At 50.9% G+C, this 18,462-nt stretch overlaps 1 protein-coding gene across 3 annotated transcripts in view; it reads right to left on the bottom strand.

The window, feature by feature from the left end:
• MAP3K4 (mitogen-activated protein kinase kinase kinase 4) overlaps positions 1 to 18,462 on the bottom strand; it is a 146,973-nt gene that overhangs the window by 5,656 nt on the left and 122,855 nt on the right. For all 3 annotated transcript variants that reach the window (XM_069974371.1, XM_069974372.1, XM_069974373.1), the window contains 5 exons: positions 12,104 to 12,220; positions 11,782 to 11,941; positions 8,812 to 8,934; positions 7,576 to 7,682; positions 5,997 to 6,176 (listed from right to left, as the gene is read on the bottom strand). In XM_069974371.1, coding sequence (XP_069830472.1) covers positions 5,997 to 6,176; positions 7,576 to 7,682; positions 8,812 to 8,934; positions 11,782 to 11,941; positions 12,104 to 12,220 — 687 coding nt within the window. The remainder of the gene's footprint in view (positions 1 to 5,996; positions 6,177 to 7,575; positions 7,683 to 8,811; positions 8,935 to 11,781; positions 11,942 to 12,103; positions 12,221 to 18,462) is intronic.

Raw genomic sequence — 18,462 nt, 5'->3', positions numbered from 1 at the left:
TACAAAAGCAGTCCCAGAGGGTGGGGAAAGAAGATTACAATCCCCATGCGGCCTGCCTAACGCACAGCGGCCTGCAGAACCTTGCGGCCCAGACTGGCGTCAGAGGAAGCCAGGATATGGACCTGATAAAACTTTGAAAAAGTGTGAACTGAAGACCAGGTAGCGGCCTTGCAGACCTGGGACACTGAAGCCTGATGGCGAACCGCCCGAGAGGCCCCCACAGCCCGAGTAGAATGAGCGGTGACCCGAAAGGGAGGAGCCCTGCCACGAACGCGGTAGGCCTCTGCGATGGCTGCCCTGATCCAACGCCCAATGGTGGTCTTGGAAGCCGCCAGCCCCTTGCGCGGACCCGACAGGACCACGAACAAGGAATCCGAGCGGCGGAAGGAAGCAGTGACGGACAAGTAGATCCGTATGGCCCGGACAAGGTCCAAACAATGCAGGGACCGTTCCCTAGGATGGGAGGGCGCAGGGCAAAAAGAGGGGAGAATGATGTCCTCATTAAGGTGGAATGCAGACACGACCTTCGGCAGGAAGGAAGGAAGAGGACGAAGCACCACCTTGTCCTTGTGAAGGACCAGATAAGGGGAGCGACAAGAGAGCGCTGCCAGTTCAGACACCCTACGGATGGAGGTAATCGCCACCAAGAAAGGAAACAAAGAGACACCTCACGAAGAGGCTCAAAGGGAGGACCTTGTAGAACCTTGAGGACTAAATTAAGATCCCAGGGCTCTAAAGGCTGTCGAAAAGGAGGGGCCAAATGGACCACCCCCTGAAGAAAGGTCTTCACCTGAGGGCGGAAAGCCAGAGCCCGCTGAAAAAGAACAGATAGGGCGGAAATCTGTGAACGCAAGGTGGAATGACTGAGGCCTTTATCCAGCCCGGATTGTAAAAAGGAAAGAATCTTGGGCGTGGAACACACCAAGGGGTGAAAATTATTCTGTTCGCACCAAAAAAAGAAGGCCTTCCACACGCGATGGTAGATCCGAGCTGACTGAGGCTTATGGGCCTTAAGCATGGTTTGGATGACTGGTTACGAGAACCCACGAAACCTCAATACCGCAGCTTCAACAGCCACGCCGTTAAACTCAGCTGAGGTAAATTGGGGTGGAATATTGGCCCTTGTGAAAGGAGGTCGGCCCGCAGGGGAAAGCGCCAGGGGGCGTCGGCCAGGAGGTGCACTACGTCGGCGTACCAGGACCGGCGCGGCCAGTCTGGAGCGACAAGAATGGCGGGAACGCCGAGTGCCTTGATGCGCTTCAGGACTCGTGGGAGAATGGGCAGAGGAGGAAAGGCGTAAACCAGGGAGAACTGCTCCCATGGGGTCACCAAGGCGTCGACCGCGAATGCCCAAGGATCCCGGGCTCGAGTCACATAGATGGGGAGTTTGTGGTTCAGCCTGGAGGCGAAGAGATCCACGTCTGGGAATCCCCACCGCCGGCAGATTTGAAGAAACACCTCGGGATGTAGAGCCCATTCGCCCTGATCCAGTCTTTTGCGGCTGAGGTAGTCCGCCGCCCAATTGTCCACCCCGGGAATGTGGACTGCCGAGAGAGCTGGAACAAAACGCTCCGCCCAATGGAGAATGCGAGCGGCCTCGGTCATGACAGAGCGGCTCCTGGTGCCGCCTTGACGGTTCAGATAAGCAACGGCGGTGACGTTGTCGGTCTGAACACGGACCGGGTAACCCCTCAGGAGATCGGTCCACTGAGACAGGGCGAGAAAGATGGCCCGGAGCTCCAGGATATTGATGTGAAGCCGAGCCTCCATCGGCGACCAAGAGCCTTGAGCTGTGTGGCTCCCAAAGACAGCCCCCCACCCGGACAGGCTGGCATCCGTAGAGACGACCAGCCAATTGAGGGGGAGGAACAAGCGGCCGAGGAGGACCACCGGAGACGTCAACCACCAAAGAAGCTCCCTGTGAACAGCAGGGGACAGGAGGATCTTCTTGTGGAGAGACAGAGGGGACCTGTCCCACTGAGACAGAATCGCCCGCTGCAGAGGGCGCGAATGAAACTGAGCGAAGGGGATCGCCTCGAAAGAGGAGACCATCTTGCCCAGGACTTGCATGCAAAGGCGAATCGAACAGGGGGCGCCCGAGCGGAGCAGAGAGACTGCCGAGCGCAGGGAGGCAACTTTGTTGGGAGGCAGGAGGACGCGGGCCGTCTCGGTGTTGAATAGCATCCCGAGAAACTCCATAGAGCGGGAGGGAAGTAGGGAAGATTTTTGGTAATTGATCACCCAACCGAAATTGGTCAAGAGATCGAGTGTGATCTGGAGGCTGGACAAAGTGTCCTGTTTGGAGCGGCCCTTTACCAAGAGGTCGTCCAAGTATGGCAGGACAGCCACCCCCTTTGACCAAAGCAGAGCCATCAAAGGTGCAAGGATCTTGGTAAAGACCCGAGGCGCCGTGGCGAGCCCGAAGGGCAGGGCAACGAACTGGAAATGTCCAGAACCGACGGCGAAACGTAGGAAACGTTGATGACTGGCTGCGATGGGAACATGCAGATAGGCGTCGCGGATGTCTATAGATGCAAGAAATTCGTCCTGCTCTAGAGACGCGAACACCGACCGCAAGGATTCCATGCGGAACCGCCGAAGGCAAACGAACCTGTTCAGCCGTTTCAAATCCAGGATAGGACGGACCGAGCCGTCCTTTTTGGGGACTGTGAACAGATTGGAATAGAATCCCTGGAAGTGCTCGGAGAGAGGAACTGGGACCACAACTCCTTGAGCTAGGAGATTCTGAACCGCCCGAAAAAGCTCGGAAAGCCGCGCCGAAGAGCGTGGGAGATTTGATGGAAAAAAGCGAGGAGGCGGCATGGACGCGAACTCGATTTTGTATCCTGAAGACACCACCTCCCGTACCCACACATCGGGCACATGGGCGAGCCAAATCTCCTTGAAGGAGAGCAGACGACCCCCTACTTGAGGGAGAGACCCGACAGGGAAAGGACCATCAGGAAGAAGACTTGGGGGCAGGACCTTTAGAAGGGCGAGAACGGGGCTGCCAGGAGGGGCGGGGTTTGAAAGAGGGCTTCCTAGAAGGAGCTGGAGGCGCATCCTTAGCCGGGCGACGACGCGCCTGAGGCTCAAAGGAGCGGAAACGGCTGGAACGCCTGTGAGGCTGAGGGCGCCGGGACTGGTTTTGAGGGAGCAAGGAACTCTTCCCCCCTGTAGCGTCCGAGATTATTTTATCAAGCCGCTCCCCGAAAAGTCTGTTCCCTGCAAAGGGAAGAGAAGTAAGAGCCTTCTTGGAGGCGGCATCAGCTGACCAGCATTTTAACCAGACAGATCGTCGGATGGCTACAGAGTTAGCCAGGGCTCGCGCAGACAAACGAGCGGCTTCCTGAGAAGCGTCGCACAAGTATTTGGACGCATGCAGAATCTGCGAGGCCAGAGACAGGAGATCCTCACGCGGGGTGTCCAGGGAGAGGTCATGGACTAACTGCCTGGCCCAAGAGGAACAAGCCTTGCTGACCCAGGATGCAGCAAAGGTAGGACGGAGGGCCGAACCAGACGCAATAAAGACAGACTTCGAAAAAGCGTCAATTTTCTTGTCGACTGGGTCAGTGAGTGAAGCACCATCTGCCAGAGGCAGAGTAGTTGACTTGGAAAGTCGAGAAACCGGAGGGTCCACAGATGGGGCTCTGTCCATGTAGTGACCAAGTCAGGGGAGAAGGGAAACAAGGCCTCGGCACGCTTAGAGGATGGAATCCGCCGGTCAGGGTGATTCCACTCCTTGGCTAGAAGATCTTCAAAATCCTTATGGTTGGGAAAAACCAAAGGCTGTCGCTTATGGCGACTGAAAGAGACTTCACTTCTGGAAGTAGAAGGGGACTCTTCTTCAATATGTAAGGTGTCCCGCACTGCACGGATCAAGGCCTGCACTGCAGAGGCCAGCTGATCCTCCCTGTCGGACTCTGAGGCAGAGTCAGAGGGGTCCCCCGAGGTGGCGGAGAGGGGTCGATGGGAAGCGGAACCGCCTGCAGTGGATCTGTCCGGAGAAGGGTCTGAGGAACACCTAGAAGGTGACCGTGAGACAGAGAGTCTAGATCTCTTATGAGACCGTCCTCTGGAAGGCAAGTCAGGAGATACCCTGGAGGGTCCCGCCGCTGGAGGCGCTTGGGAAGGCAACCGCTCAATGGCATGGATCATGACCTGCGACAGCTTAGAGAGGTCCCCGATCGCCTGGGACAGGGATCTAGCCCACTCAGGGGAGGCTACATCTGAACCTGCAGGGGAGGTCTCCTGGGAGGTGGCATTAGGGTTAAGGCATAGCAGACAGAGGGGGCCAGGCTGACCGCAGGGGAACTTTTTATTGCAGCGAGCACACGCAAAGTGTGTCGCCACAGCCGCAGGAGCGAGCTGCCTAGGGGGCTCGTCCCGGGGACCACACATGGTAGCTAGGCTGGTAGCCTGGGGAGTGGAGGAGGGGAATATCACCCACTGGGTGAGCCTACCCGACCCTGGAGCTGCTGTCGCACTGGATGCTGGAGCTGCACTGGATGCTGGAGCACGCTGGAGCTGCACTGTATGCTGGAGCTGCACTGTATGCAGGAGCTGCACTGGATGCTGGAGCTGGGGCACGCTGGAACTGCTGCACTGGATTCTGAGCTGCTGCTGTGCACGGGGAGCTGTGGCAGGCAGAGAGAAGAGCAGGTGGCCACAAGCTGCTGCGCTGCAGAGACGAGAATAGGAAGGGAAGGGGCACAGGAAGGAGCAGGTGGGGGCTACAGGAGTAGCCAATAAGAGGCAAGCAAGCGGCGGGAAGGGCCGAAAACGGGCGGGCGCTCCGCCCCCGTGAAGTCACTCGTGTGAGCCGATGCGGCCTAGCTCCGGCAGAAGCCGGGGGCTAAATATATGGGCAGGCCGGCGGCAGCGAGACGGCGGCGCGGAGAGCTGAAAAACGCGGCCGCCGGCAGAAAGGAAGGGAGAAGAGCCCGGTAAACCACCCGGTCGTCCCCTATGGAGCTGCTGCCTGCGGGCAGGAGCTCCAGAGACTCCCTCCACACCCTCTCCCTGAAGAAAGAGGCCCCCACAGACCATCTTGCCCAGGGCCTCTGAGAGGGAAGGCAGGGAGGGAGAGAGGCAGAGAGGAGAAAAGAGAGAGACAGGGGGGAGAGAGGCAGGGAAGGGGAGTATTTGGGTGCCCTGCTGGTAGGATGCCCCCCCCCCCCCCAGACTCCAAGGAAGGCTAAGGACAGGAATACTCACCTGTCCGGCGTCTTCAGGTGCGCACAGGGTCACCCCTTCGGTCACCTCGCACCTTTGTGGGGGACCGGTATCCTGCCGCAGGGAGCGGGCGTTGGGGGATGGGTGACCGGCGCAGGGAAAAGAAACTTTCCATGCACCCTCAGGGGGAACTGCGTCTGATGTGGCAGCCCACGCCGACGGTCCCCCTGATAACCTAAAAGAAAAGAAAAAGAAATAAAACTAAAATAAAAAATGGAGGTGCATGGCACCTGTGTCTACCTCCTACGGACACTAGACTAAAACGGAGTTAGCCTGGTGCCTGTAGGAGGGGTATAGCCTGCCAGGCGGAGTCACTTCTTCTTCTGTCTAGTGTCGCCTCCTAGTGGCAGTAGCCTATACCCACTGGTGTTGTGTCCCCCAATGACAGGCACAAGAAACATGGTTATCATCCGCATATTTCCTTCGCACGCGGCCCACGGCCAGCGCTCCCTCGCACGCGGCCCGCGGCCAGCGCTCCCTCGCACGCGGCCCACGGCCAGCGCTCCCTCGCACGCGGCCAGCGCTCCCTCGCACGCGGCCAGCGCTCCCTCGCACAGGCTCATCGGAGGCCATTTTATAGCAGCCAGTTATTGCTATTGACAGGAAGGCTCGGTCACACAATAAAAGGTTCCTATAACCTCCTTCATGTGACCGGATTGTCCAGACCATCGGGGGGCGACACTGAATCTCTGCCCCGAGTGCAGGAGCGGGAATTGCTAGCTAGGCCTCTGAGGGCTTCTTTGTTACAAACGGCCACATACCTTGACAAAGGGATGGTCCAGGAGCTGGCTAGCCGTCCATCGCATTTTGGGATCGCTCTCCATACAGTGAGAAAGGAAATCTTTACCTTCTGGACTCAAACGGTCGGGAATAGGCGGCTTGTGTCCCATCCCGACTTTGTACATAATCTGGAAATTGTGTTCATATTCATGCCAAGGCCTCTGTCCCATAGAGAAACCGAAAAGAAAGGTTATCAGCAACAATACAGGAGGAGTCAGTGACTGCAGCAGCAATAATACAGGAGGAGTCAGTGACTGCAGCAGCAATAATACAGGAGGAATCAGTGACTGCAGCAATAATATAGGAGGAGTCAGTGACTGCAGCAGCAATAATATAGGAGGAGTCAGTGACTGCAGCAATAATAATATAGGAGGAGTCAGTGACTGCAGCAGCAATAATAATAATAATACAGGAGTCAGTGACTGCAGCAATAATATATGAGGAGTCAGTGACTGCAGCAGCAATAATATAGGAGGAGTCAGTGACTGCAGCAGCAGCAATAATAATAATAATAATACAGGAGTCAGTGACTGCAGCAATAATATATGAGGAGTCAGTGACTGCAGCAGCAATAATATAGGAGGAGTCAGTGACTGCAGCAGCAATAATACAGGAGGAGTCAGTGACTGCAGCAGCAATAATATAGGAGTCAGTGACTGCAGCAATAATATAGGAGGAGTCAGTGATTGCAGCAGCAATAATATAGGAGGAGTCAGTGACTGCAGCAGCACAAATAATAATACAGGAGTCAGTGACTGCAGCAATAATATATGAGGAGTCAGTGACTGCAGCAGCAATAATATAGGAGTCAGTGACTGCAGCAGCAATAATAATAATAGAGGAGGAGTCAGTGACTGCAGCAGCAATAATAATAATAGAGGAGGAGTCAGTGACTGCAGCAGCAATAATACAGGAGGAGTCAGTGACTGCAGCAGCAATAATACAGGAGGAGTCAGTGACTGCAGCAGCAGCAATAATACAGGAGGAGTAAGTGACTGCAGCAGCAGCAGCAACAACACAGGAGTCAGTGACTGCAGCAGCAATAATACAGGAGGAGTCAGTGACTGCAGCAGCAATAATACAGGAGGAGCCAGTGACTGCAGCAGCAGCAATAATTCAGGAGGAGTCAGTGACTGCAGCAGCAATAATACAGGAGGAGTCAGTGACTGCAGCAGCAGCAATAATACAGGAGGAGTCAGTGACTGCAGCAGCAGCAATAATACAGGAGGAGTCAGTGACTGCAGCAGCAGCAATAATACAGGAGGAGTCAGTGACTGCAGCAGCAGCAATAATACAGGAGGAGTCAGTGACTGCAGCAGCAGCAATAATACAGGAGGAGTCAGTGACTGCAGCAGCAATAATACAGGAGGAGTCAGTGACTGCAGCAGCAATAATACAGGAGGAGTCAGTGACTGTTGGTTGATAATCTCAAAGAAACACTTCATTGGGAAATGATTGATGGTGGGGTGGCTTTGGGGACCCCATCACTGAGCACAATGCTGCTCCTAATATCGGGTCTGGTGACTGTAGATTGGATGGTGCAGGCCGGACTCCTCTTACCTTTCCAGTCACCATTTCAGTAAGAACACATCCCAGACTCCAGATGTCGGCCGCGCGGCCGTGTCCTTCTCCCTTAGCTCTTGTGATGACCTCGGGCGCCATGTACGCTGTTAGAAATAAATGAGCCAATAAATTATTTTCTTGGGCGAATAATCTGTTACTACGGCAATGCTGAAGAAACCGCCCAATGATTCCTCCAACCTTTTATGTGTTATACAATGGACCTGACGGATAAGTCTGAGGAGAGCTGACGGAGGCTGGAGATGGAGAGGAGAGCAGATACAAAGCAACCGTATAGGCGGAGCTCCTACAGTACAGAGGCTGGAGACAGAGAAGAGCAGATACAAAGCAACTGTATAGGCGGAGCTCATACAGGACAGAGGCTGGAGACAGAGAAGAGCAGATACAAAGCAACTGTATAGGCGGAGCTCATACAGGACAGATGCTGGAGACAGAGAAGAGCAGATACAAAGCAACTGTATAGGCGGAGCTCATACAGGACAGAGGCTGGAGATAAGAGAGGAGATCAAATACAAAGCAACTGTATAGGCGGAGCTCATACAGGACAGACTGGAGACAGAGAGGAGAGCAGATAAAAAGCAACTGTATAGGCGGAGCTCCTACAGGACAGAGGGTGGAGATAAGAGAGGAGATCAGATACAAAGCAACTGTATAGGCGGAGCTCATACAGGACAGAGGCTGGAGATAAGAGAGGAGATCAGATAAAAAGCAACTGTATAGGCGGAGCTCATACAGGACAGAGGCTGGAGATGGAGAGGAGAGCAGATACAAAGCAACTGTATAGGCGGAGCTCATACAGGACAGATGCTGGAGACAGAGAAGAGCAGATAAAAAGCAATCCGATAGGAAGAGCTCATACAGGACAGACTGGAGACAGAGAGGAGAGCAGATAAAAAGCAACTGTATAGGCGGAGCTCCTACAGGACAGAGGGTGGAGATAGAGAGATCAGATACAAAGCAACTGTATAGGAAGAGCTCATACAGGACAGACTGGAGACAGAGAGGAGAGCAGATACAAAGCAATCCGATAGGAAGAGCTTATGTAGGACATAGGCTGGAGATAGAGAGGAGAGCAGATACAAAGCAACCGTTACAGGCAGAGCTCATACAGGACAGATAACACAGACACAAGGAGAAAGTACAGAGCAAGAATACACGACTGCTTTTCAGAAGGCATCCATAGCCTATAAGTGTGGTTAGTATTAGAGATGTTACCTGCAGTCCCCAGCGTGCTGTTCACCTCCCCTGGCATGGTCTGGGCATTATTCTTCAGCTTCACCGAGCATCCAAAGTCTCCCAGTTTTATCAGGCCAGAAGACGTCAAGAAGATATTTGCACCTGTCCGAGCACAATGACAGAAGTCCTGAGATGTCGACATCCCTATTGTTATACAAGTTCCCTGGCGTCATGTGGCATCTAGTGTGATAATACATCAGGGATTTACAGCTCAGGTGGCGAGGCCGCGATTGCTTTTATCTAACTTAGATGCAGCAGATGACCAGGCAGACATATTTGCTATATTCCAAGCACAGTGCTGCGTCTTTCTGCTTGGTATTTGCTCTATTGGTTAAACAATAAGGGGGACAAGTCCAGCATTGTTAGCGCCCCCTGCAGCACTGATGTTCGCCGGCTTTATGTAGAGGGTGAATCCTGTGCACTGGAGCCCCTGCCCACAGCTGGCAGAGCTGTCCTTCACACTTTTGTACTGGTAACATGTTAAATGCAGAGGGGTGTGGCCTCTGCATGCAGCTCCAACCCAGTCCCGCCCCCTTCCCACTGCACCAGAATATTGAAGTTATACCAGTTAATAAATGTCCCTTGCAATTCCTGTGAGGTACATAGATGGGTCCTAGTCCTAGAAAACAAGTCATAGACGCCCCAGCGTCTGCAGAAAATGTCAGGAAGAGTAAAAGGACATGACAATGGCGTCTGTCAGGGATATACGAGGTTACACCTGATCCGGCAGCCGCCATTCAGCTCTGGCACTAAGATTATTTCCATCTTACGGGGCTTAAGTTGGGTGATAGAAGATGTATTGTAGTTTCCATTTATAACAGATCAGACACAATGTCACAGTATCCAATGTGCGCTGAATACCACGGCCTCAGAGACTCCAAAATGATGTCTATCCTAGTGGGAGCCCTTTCCTAACACAAATGTGAACATCTCCTCTCTAAGGACGATGGTGACACTAGCCGGAGCTGGAGGCCTCTCGCATGAGGCTGGGTTGTATGCAGAAGCAGAAAATAAAAAAATATGGTAGAAGTTCTTAGCCAGAGAATATAGCGAACTTAAAAAAAAAAAAAGTTTATCTTAGTATCTGCATCTTATATTGTGGAGGAATAGTCAGTGTCAGATCACTGGACTGCTCCCCTGATGGTCGGGCACAGTGCTGATCCAGAGCTGTACCTGACTGCTCCCCTGATGGTCGGGCACAGTGCTGATCCAGAGCTGTACCTGACTGCTCCCCTGATGGTCGGGCACAGTGCTGATCCAGAGCTGTACCTGACTGCTCCCCTGATGGTCGGGCACAGAGCTGATCTAGAGCTGTACCTGACTGCTCCCCTGATGGTCGGGCACAGTGCTGATCCAGAGCTGTACCTGACTGCTCCCCTGATGGTCAGGCACAGTGCTGATCCAGAGCTGTACCTGACTGCTCCCCTGATGGTCGGGCACAGTGCTGATCTAGAGCTGTACCTGACTGCTCCCCTGATGGTCAGGCACAGTGCTGATCCAGAGCTGTACCTGACTGCTCCCCTGATGGTCGGGCACAGTGCTGATCTAGAGCTGTACCTGACTGCTCCCCTGATGGTCGGACACAGTGCTGATCTAGAGCTGTACCTGACTGCTCCCCTGATGGTCGGGCACAGTGCTGATCCAGAGCTGTACCTGACTGCTCCCCTGATGGTCGGGCACAGTGCTGATCCAGAGCTGTACCTGACTGCTCCCCTGATGGTCGGGCACAGAGCTGATCCAGAGCTGTACCTGACTGCTCCCCTGATGGTCGGGCACAGAGCTGATCCAGAGCTGTACCTGACTGCTCCCCTGATGGTCGGGCACAGAGCTGATCCAGAGCTGTACCTGACTGCTCCCCTGATGGTCGGGCACAGTGCTGATCCAGAGCTGTACCTGACTGCTCCCCTGATGGTCGGGCACAGTGCTGATCTAGAGCTGTACCTGACTGCTCCCCTGATGGTCGGGCACAGTGCTGATCTAGAGCTGTACCTGACTGCTCGCCTGATGGTCGGGCACAGTGCTGATCCAGAGCTGTACCTGACTGCTCCCCTGATGGTCGGGCACAGTGCTGATCTAGAGCTGTACCTGACTGCTCCCCTGATGGTCGGGCACAGTGCTGATCCAGAGCTGTACCTGACTGCTCCCCTGATGGTTGGGCACAGTGCTGATCCAGAGCTGTACCTGACTGCTCCCCTGATGGTCGGGCACAGTGCTGATCCAGAGCTGTACCTGACTGCTCCCCTGATGGTCGGGCACAGTGCTGATCCAGAGCTGTACCTGACTGCTCCCCTGATGGTCGGGCACAGTGCTGATCCAGAGCTGTACCTGACTGCTCCCCTGATGGTCGGGCACAGTGCTGATCCAGAGCTGTACCTGACTGCTCCCCTGATGGTCGGGCACAGTGCTGATCCAGAGCTGTACCTGACTGCTCCCTGATGGTCGGGCACAGTGCTGATCCAGAGCTTTACCTGACTGCTGGGTGATCTCCTCAGTCCTCCTGCCAGACACGATCAGTGAGATCAGCGTGGGGCAGGAGAGGAATCTGGATCTGACATCACCATTACCCCAGAATCCTGCTGGTAAAAGCCCTGGGAACCCAGAATGGAGCTTAAGGACCGGCAGTGATGTCACAGTCATGTGACTAATGACATATCAGTAAGTAAGTAGGGGCAATGTGTGTCAGAGGTGAGTGTGTAGCAGAGGTGAGTGTGCATGATGCAGCAGAGCTGGGTATGTGTGGGTATAATGTACTGCCAGGGCCATTTAAACACTCTGCATGTCATTTCCATAAACTTTGACCCCTTCACTGCCTTAGGCCACCAGGGAGATTTATAATTGAGGCTTTTCCCAGCTGGCTATACCAGGGCTGCTTCTAATCGTCAGGTGCGTCTTATAAAGCGATGAGTACGGTATTTCTGCTGCAAACAAACAATGATAAATGTCCATTACCTTTAATGTCCCTGTGAACAATGCCGTGTTCATGAAGCACATTTATAGCGATTGTGATCTGCTTGGTGTAGAGGCGTATAACGTGCTCCTGAAGACCAAGCCGCGAGACTTCCTCCAAAGTTCCTTCATCACAATACTCCATGAAAATGTACATTTCTTCCTAGAACAAAGGGAAAAACCACATGAATGTCAGACGAGCAGAGAGCAGTATCAGACGTGTGATCACTAGTGAGCCAAGAAACCTGTGACAAGATGGCGGCTACAGACGATGACACTACAGACGTGCCCTACTCCCGAGGACACGTGCAGACACTAGACTTACCCTGTGAAGCTCCACACCAAAGTACCGCACAAGGTTGGGATGTTTGATGCCTTCAAAGATCTTCAGCTCATCTGCAGTTTCTTTAATTGTCTTATGGTCGTTCGGCTGAAATCGGATCTAAAAAAGAAAGAAGAATCTGATCGATTTCACGGACAAAGAGCAGACAATCTGTCTGAAATGGCGAATCTTAGGGCCCTGTTACACAGAGAGATAATCTGCTGATCCGGCCAATTATTGCTCTGCGTAATAGAGACCATGGTCATCGGCTGATCCATTCTTTAGGTCCAGACCTGAAATCCTGGGGCGTCAGGACCGCATCGCTACATGTAATAAATACGTATGAAAGAGTTGGATGGCCGACGGCTGGGGACCATGTAAAATATATAGAATATGAACTCCTACATACCTGTCGTCCTGCGAGCTTCAGCCCCTCCTGTCCGGTGATTGGCTGCGCAGCCTGTGACTGTGACACACAATGCCAGGAGCGGCTGAAGCTAGCCGGACGTCAGGGAGCCCCCACAGGTATAAAGGAGCACGGACATAATGATTGGCACTCACTTATGGAAGGTCATGGGCCGTGTGATGGGGCCCTTACTGATCACAGCTGTAAAGGTAACAGATCCGGAAACCATAACTCCCACTATGGGTGAATGTTGAGCATCAGGTAGAGAATGTGACGCATGGGATGGCGACATCCTGCTGTAATAGTAGCATAGTATCTGAAGTTATCTATGGCTCCCACAGTGCCGCAAAACCGACGCTGCTGCCGCACATAAATAAATGTTGGGAGAAATGGTTTTGGATTCAGACAACAAGAACCCCATGAAAAGTCACATGAGCAGCGGCTTCCCGAGTCCCATCAGGCTGTAGAAGTCACCAGGAGACGTCAGAGATTATACCGCCATTACACATGTATCATACGCTTCCCCTCTATATGGTACTCTATGTATTCGTGGTTATACATACTGCCCCTCTATGTATCTGTGGTTATATACACTGCCCCTCTATGTATCCCAGGTTATATATACTGCCCCTATATGTATCTGTGGTTATATATACTGCCCCTCTATGTATCCCTGGTTATATATACTGCTCCTCTATGTATCCCTGGTTATATATACTGCCCCTCTATGTATCTGTGGTTATATATACTGCTCCTCTATGTATCCATGGTTATATATACTGCTCCTCTATGTATCCCTGGTTATATATACTGCCCCTCTATGTATCTGTGGTTATATATATACTGCTCCTCTATGTATCCCTGGTTATATATACTGCCCCTCTATGTATATGTGGTTATATATACTGCCCCTCTATGTATCTGTGGTTATACATACTGCCCCTCTATGTATCTGTGGTTATATATACTGCCCCTCTATGTATCCCTGGTTATATATACTGCCCCTCTATGTATCCATGGTTATATATACTGCTCCTCTATGTATCCCTGGTTATATATACTGCCCCTCTATGTATATGTGGTTATATATACTGCCCCTCTATGTATCTGTGGTTATACATACTGCCCCTCTATGTATCTGTGGTTATATATACTGCCCCTCCATGTATCCCTGGTTATATATACTGCCCCTCCGTGTATCCGTGGTTATATATACTGCCCCTCTATGTATCCATGGTTATATATACTGCCCCTCTATGTATCTGTGGTTATATATACTGCCCCTCTATGTATCCCTGGTTATATATACTGCCCCTCTATGTATCCCTGGTTATATATACTGCCCCTCAGTGTATCCCTGGTTATATATACTGCCCCTCTATATATCTGTGGTTATATATACTGCCCCTCTATGTATATGTGGTTATATATACTGCCCCTCCGTGTATCCGTGGTTATATATACTGCCCCTCTATGTATCCATGGTTATATATACTGCTCCTCTATGTATCCCTGGTTATATATACTGCCCCTCTATGTATCTGTGGTTATATATACTGCTCCTCTATGTATCCCTGGTTATATATACTGCTCCTCTATGTATCTGTGGTTATATATATTGCCCCTCTATGTATCCCTGGTTATATATACTGCCCCTCCGTGTATCCGTGGTTATATATACTGCCCCTCTATGTATCCATGGTTATATATACTGCTCCTCTATGTATCCCTGGTTATATATACTGCCCCTCTATGTATCTGTGGTTATACATACTGCCCCTCTATGTATCTGTGGTTATATATACTGCTCCTCTATGTATCCCTGGTTATATATACTGCCCCTCTATGTATCTGTGGTTATATATACTGCCCCTCTATGTATCCGTGGTTATATATACTGCCCCTCTATGTATCTGTGGTTATATATACTGCCCCTCTATGTATCCGTGGTTATATATACTGCCCCTCTATGTATCCGTGGTTATATATACTGCCCCTCTATGTATCTGTGGTTATATATACTGCTCCTCTATGTATCCCTGGTTATATATACTGCTCCTCTATGTATCTGTGGTTATATATACTGCCCCTCTATGTATCCCTGGTTATATATACTGCCCCTCTATGTATCCCTGGTTATATATACTGCCCCTCTATGTATCCCTGGTTATATATACTGCCCCTCAGTGTATCCCTGGTTATATATACTGCCCCTCTATATATCTGTGGTTATATATACTGCCCCTCTATGTATATGTGGTTATATATACTGCCCCTCTATGTATCTGTGGTTATATACACTGCCCCTCTATGTATCCCTGGTTATATATACTGCCCCTCTATGTATATGTGGTTATACATACTGCCCCTCTATGTATCCCTGGTTATATATACTGCCCCTCCATGTTTCCCTGGTTATATATACTGCCCCTCTATGTATCCCTGGTTATATATACTGCCCCTCTATGTATCCGTGGTTATATATACTGCCCCTCCATGTTTCCCAGGTTATATATACTGCCCCTCTATGTATCCGTGGTTATATATACTGCCCCTCCGTGTATCCGTGGTTATATATACTGCTCCTCTATGTATCTGTGGTTATATATACTGCCCCTCTATGTATCCGTGGTTATATATACTGCCCCTCTATGTATCTGTGGTTATACATACTGCCCCTCTATGTATCTGTGGTTATATATACTGCTCCTCTATGTATCCATGGTTATATATACTGCCCCTCCGTGTATCCCTGGTTATATATACTGCTCCTCTATGTATCCCTGGTTATATATACTGCCCCTCTATGTATCCGTGGTTATATATACTGCTCCTCTATGTATCCGTGGTTATATATACTGCTCCTCTATGTATCCCTGGTTATATATACTGCTCCTCTATGTATCCCTGGTTATATATACTGCCCCTCTATGTATCCCTGGTTATATATACTGCCCCTCTATGTATCTGTGGTTATATATACTGCTCCTCTATGTATATGTGGTAATATATACTGCCCCTCTATGTATCTGTGGTTATATATACTGCCCCTCTATGTATCCCTGGTTATATATACTGCTCCTCTATGTATCCATGGTTATATATACTGCTCCTCTATGTATCCCTGGTTATATATACTGCCCCTCTATGTATCTGTGGTTATACATACTGCCCCTCTATGTATCCCTGGTTATATATACTGCCCCTCTATGTATCCCTGGTTATATATACTGCCCCTCCGTGTATCCGTGGTTATATATACTGCCCCTCAATGTATCCCTGGTTATATATACTGCCCCTCCGTGTATCCGTGGTTATATATACTGCCTCTCTATGTATCCCTGGTTATATATACTGCTCCTCTATGTATCCCTGGTTATATATACTGCTCCTCCGTGTATCCGTGGTTATATATACTGCCCCTATATGTATCCGTGGTTATATATACTGCTCCTCTATGTATCTGTGGTTATATATACTGCCCCTCTATGTATCCCTGGTTATATATACTGCCCCTCTATGTATCTGTGGTTATACATACTGCCCCTCTATGTATCTGTGGTTATATATACTGCCCCTCTATGTATCTGTGGTTATACATACTGCCCCTCTATGTATCTGTGGTTATATATACTGCCCCTCTATGTATCCCTGGTTATATATACTGCCCCTCTATGTATCTGTGGTTATATATACTGCCCCTCTATGTATCCCTGGTTATATATACTGCCCCTCCGTGTATCCGTGGTTATATATACTGCCCCTCTATGTATCTGTGGTTATATATACTGCCCCTCCGTGTATCCGTGGTTATATATACTGCCCCTCAATGTATCCCTGGTTATATATACTGCCCCTCAATGTATCCCTGGTTATATATACTGCCCCTCCGTGTATCCGTGGTTATATATACTGCCCCTCAATGTATCCGTGGTTATATATACTGCCCCTCAATGTATCCGTGGTTATATATACTGCCCCTCAATGTATCCCTGGTTATATATACTGCCCCTCTATGTATCCGTGGTTATATATACTGCTCCTCTATGTATCTGTGGTTATATATACTGCCCCTCTATGTATCCCTGGTTATATATACTGCCCCTCCGTGTATCCGTGGTTATATATACTGCCCCTCTATGTATCCCTGGTTATATATACTGCTCCTCTATGTATCCCTGGTTATATATACTGCCCCTCTATGTATCTGTGGTTATATATACTGCCTCTCTATGTATCTGTGGTTATATATACTGCCCCTCTATGTATCCCTGGTTATATATACTGCCCCTCTATGTATCCCTGGTTATATATACTGCCCCTCCGTGTATCCCTGGTTATATATACTGCCCCTCTATGTATCTGTGGTTATATATACTGCCCCTCTATGTATCTGTGGTTATACATACTGCTCCTCTATGTATCTGTGGTTATATATACTGCCTCTCTATGTATCTGTGGTTATATATACTGCCCCTCTATGTATCCCTGGTTATATATACTGCCCCTCTATGTATCTGTGGTTATATATACTGCCCCTCTATGTATCCCTGGTTATATATACTGCCCCTATATGTATCTGTGGTTATATATACTGCCCCTCTATGTATCCCTGGTTATATATACTGCCCCTCTATGTATCCCTGGTTATATATACTGCCCCTCTATGTGTCCCTGGTTATATATACTGCTCCTCTATGTATCCCTGGTTATATATACTGCCCCTCCGTGTATCCGTGGCAATATACGCTGCAGCAGGTTATAGGGTGATGAGCAGATGCTCCTGTAACGCTCAGGGGTTCAGTGGACGGCGGTCTGGAGAATAGCAGCAGCCATCTATACAGTCATGTGCTTCCAATCAGGACCGCCCACTGGACACTTTACTATATAGAGAGCTGGGTATTATATTAACACAATGAAGGGTTTTCCATTTTGGAGCGCATCAATCTGACCCCGCTGAGGTCTGAGAAAAAGGCAAAACAAAATCAGGTCCAACCTGCAAGTCCGTCCCCCGAGGGAGACACAAGAGTCAGCAGCCGGACCTGGACGATACCAGCGGATAATAGTAATAGCGCCTGGGAAAAGACCACGATCAGCCGACAGGTGAATAATCCCCATAGCAGAGGTCTAAGCCCATCGCCTGAAGCAGCCGCAGCAGACCGCCACTCACTTCAATAGGCAGCCGCTCCTGCAGTCCCCCACAGCCCCCCCTTCTTTCCAAGTCTGCTGAGGAGATCCTGCGGCTGCTGCAAGTACAACGGGACGTCCACCTCCTGCCCGAGCCGATACACGAGCCGCTACTGAGCGCTGCTGCCCGCCGACTATACTACCACCCCAGCTCCTATATATTACAGGGGGACGTCAGCCTCCTGCCCGAGCCGCAACTGAGCGCTGCTGCCCGCCGACTATACTACCACCCCAGGTCCTATATATTACAGGGGGACGTCAGCCTCCTGCCCGAGCCGCTACTGAGCGCTGCTGCCCGCCGACTATACTACCACCCCAGGTCCTATATATTACAGGGGGACGTCCACCTCCTGCCCGAGCCGCTACTGAGCGCTGCTGCCCGCCGACTATACTACCACCCCAGGTCCTATATATTACAGGGGGACGTCCACCTCCTGCCCGAGCCGATACACGAGCCGCTACTGAGCGCTGCTGCCCCCCGACTATACTACCACCCCAGGTCCTATATATTACAGGGGGACGTCCACCTCCTGCCCGAGCCGCTACTGAGCGCTGCTGCCCGCCGACTATACTACCACCCCAGCTCCTATATATTACAGGGGGACGTCCACCTCCTGCCCGAGCCGCTACTGAGCGCTGCTGCCCGCCGACTATACTACCACCCCAGGTCCTATATATTACAGGGGGACGTCAGCCTCCTGCCCGAGCCGCTACTGAGCGCTGCTGCCCGCCGACTATACTACCACCCCAGGTCCTATATATTACAGGG

This window comes from Dendropsophus ebraccatus, chromosome 6 (assembly GCF_027789765.1).
Source record: "Dendropsophus ebraccatus isolate aDenEbr1 chromosome 6, aDenEbr1.pat, whole genome shotgun sequence".
NCBI classification, from domain to species: Eukaryota; Metazoa; Chordata; class Amphibia; order Anura; family Hylidae; genus Dendropsophus; species Dendropsophus ebraccatus.
This window is presented reverse-complemented; position numbering and strand designations above follow the sequence as displayed.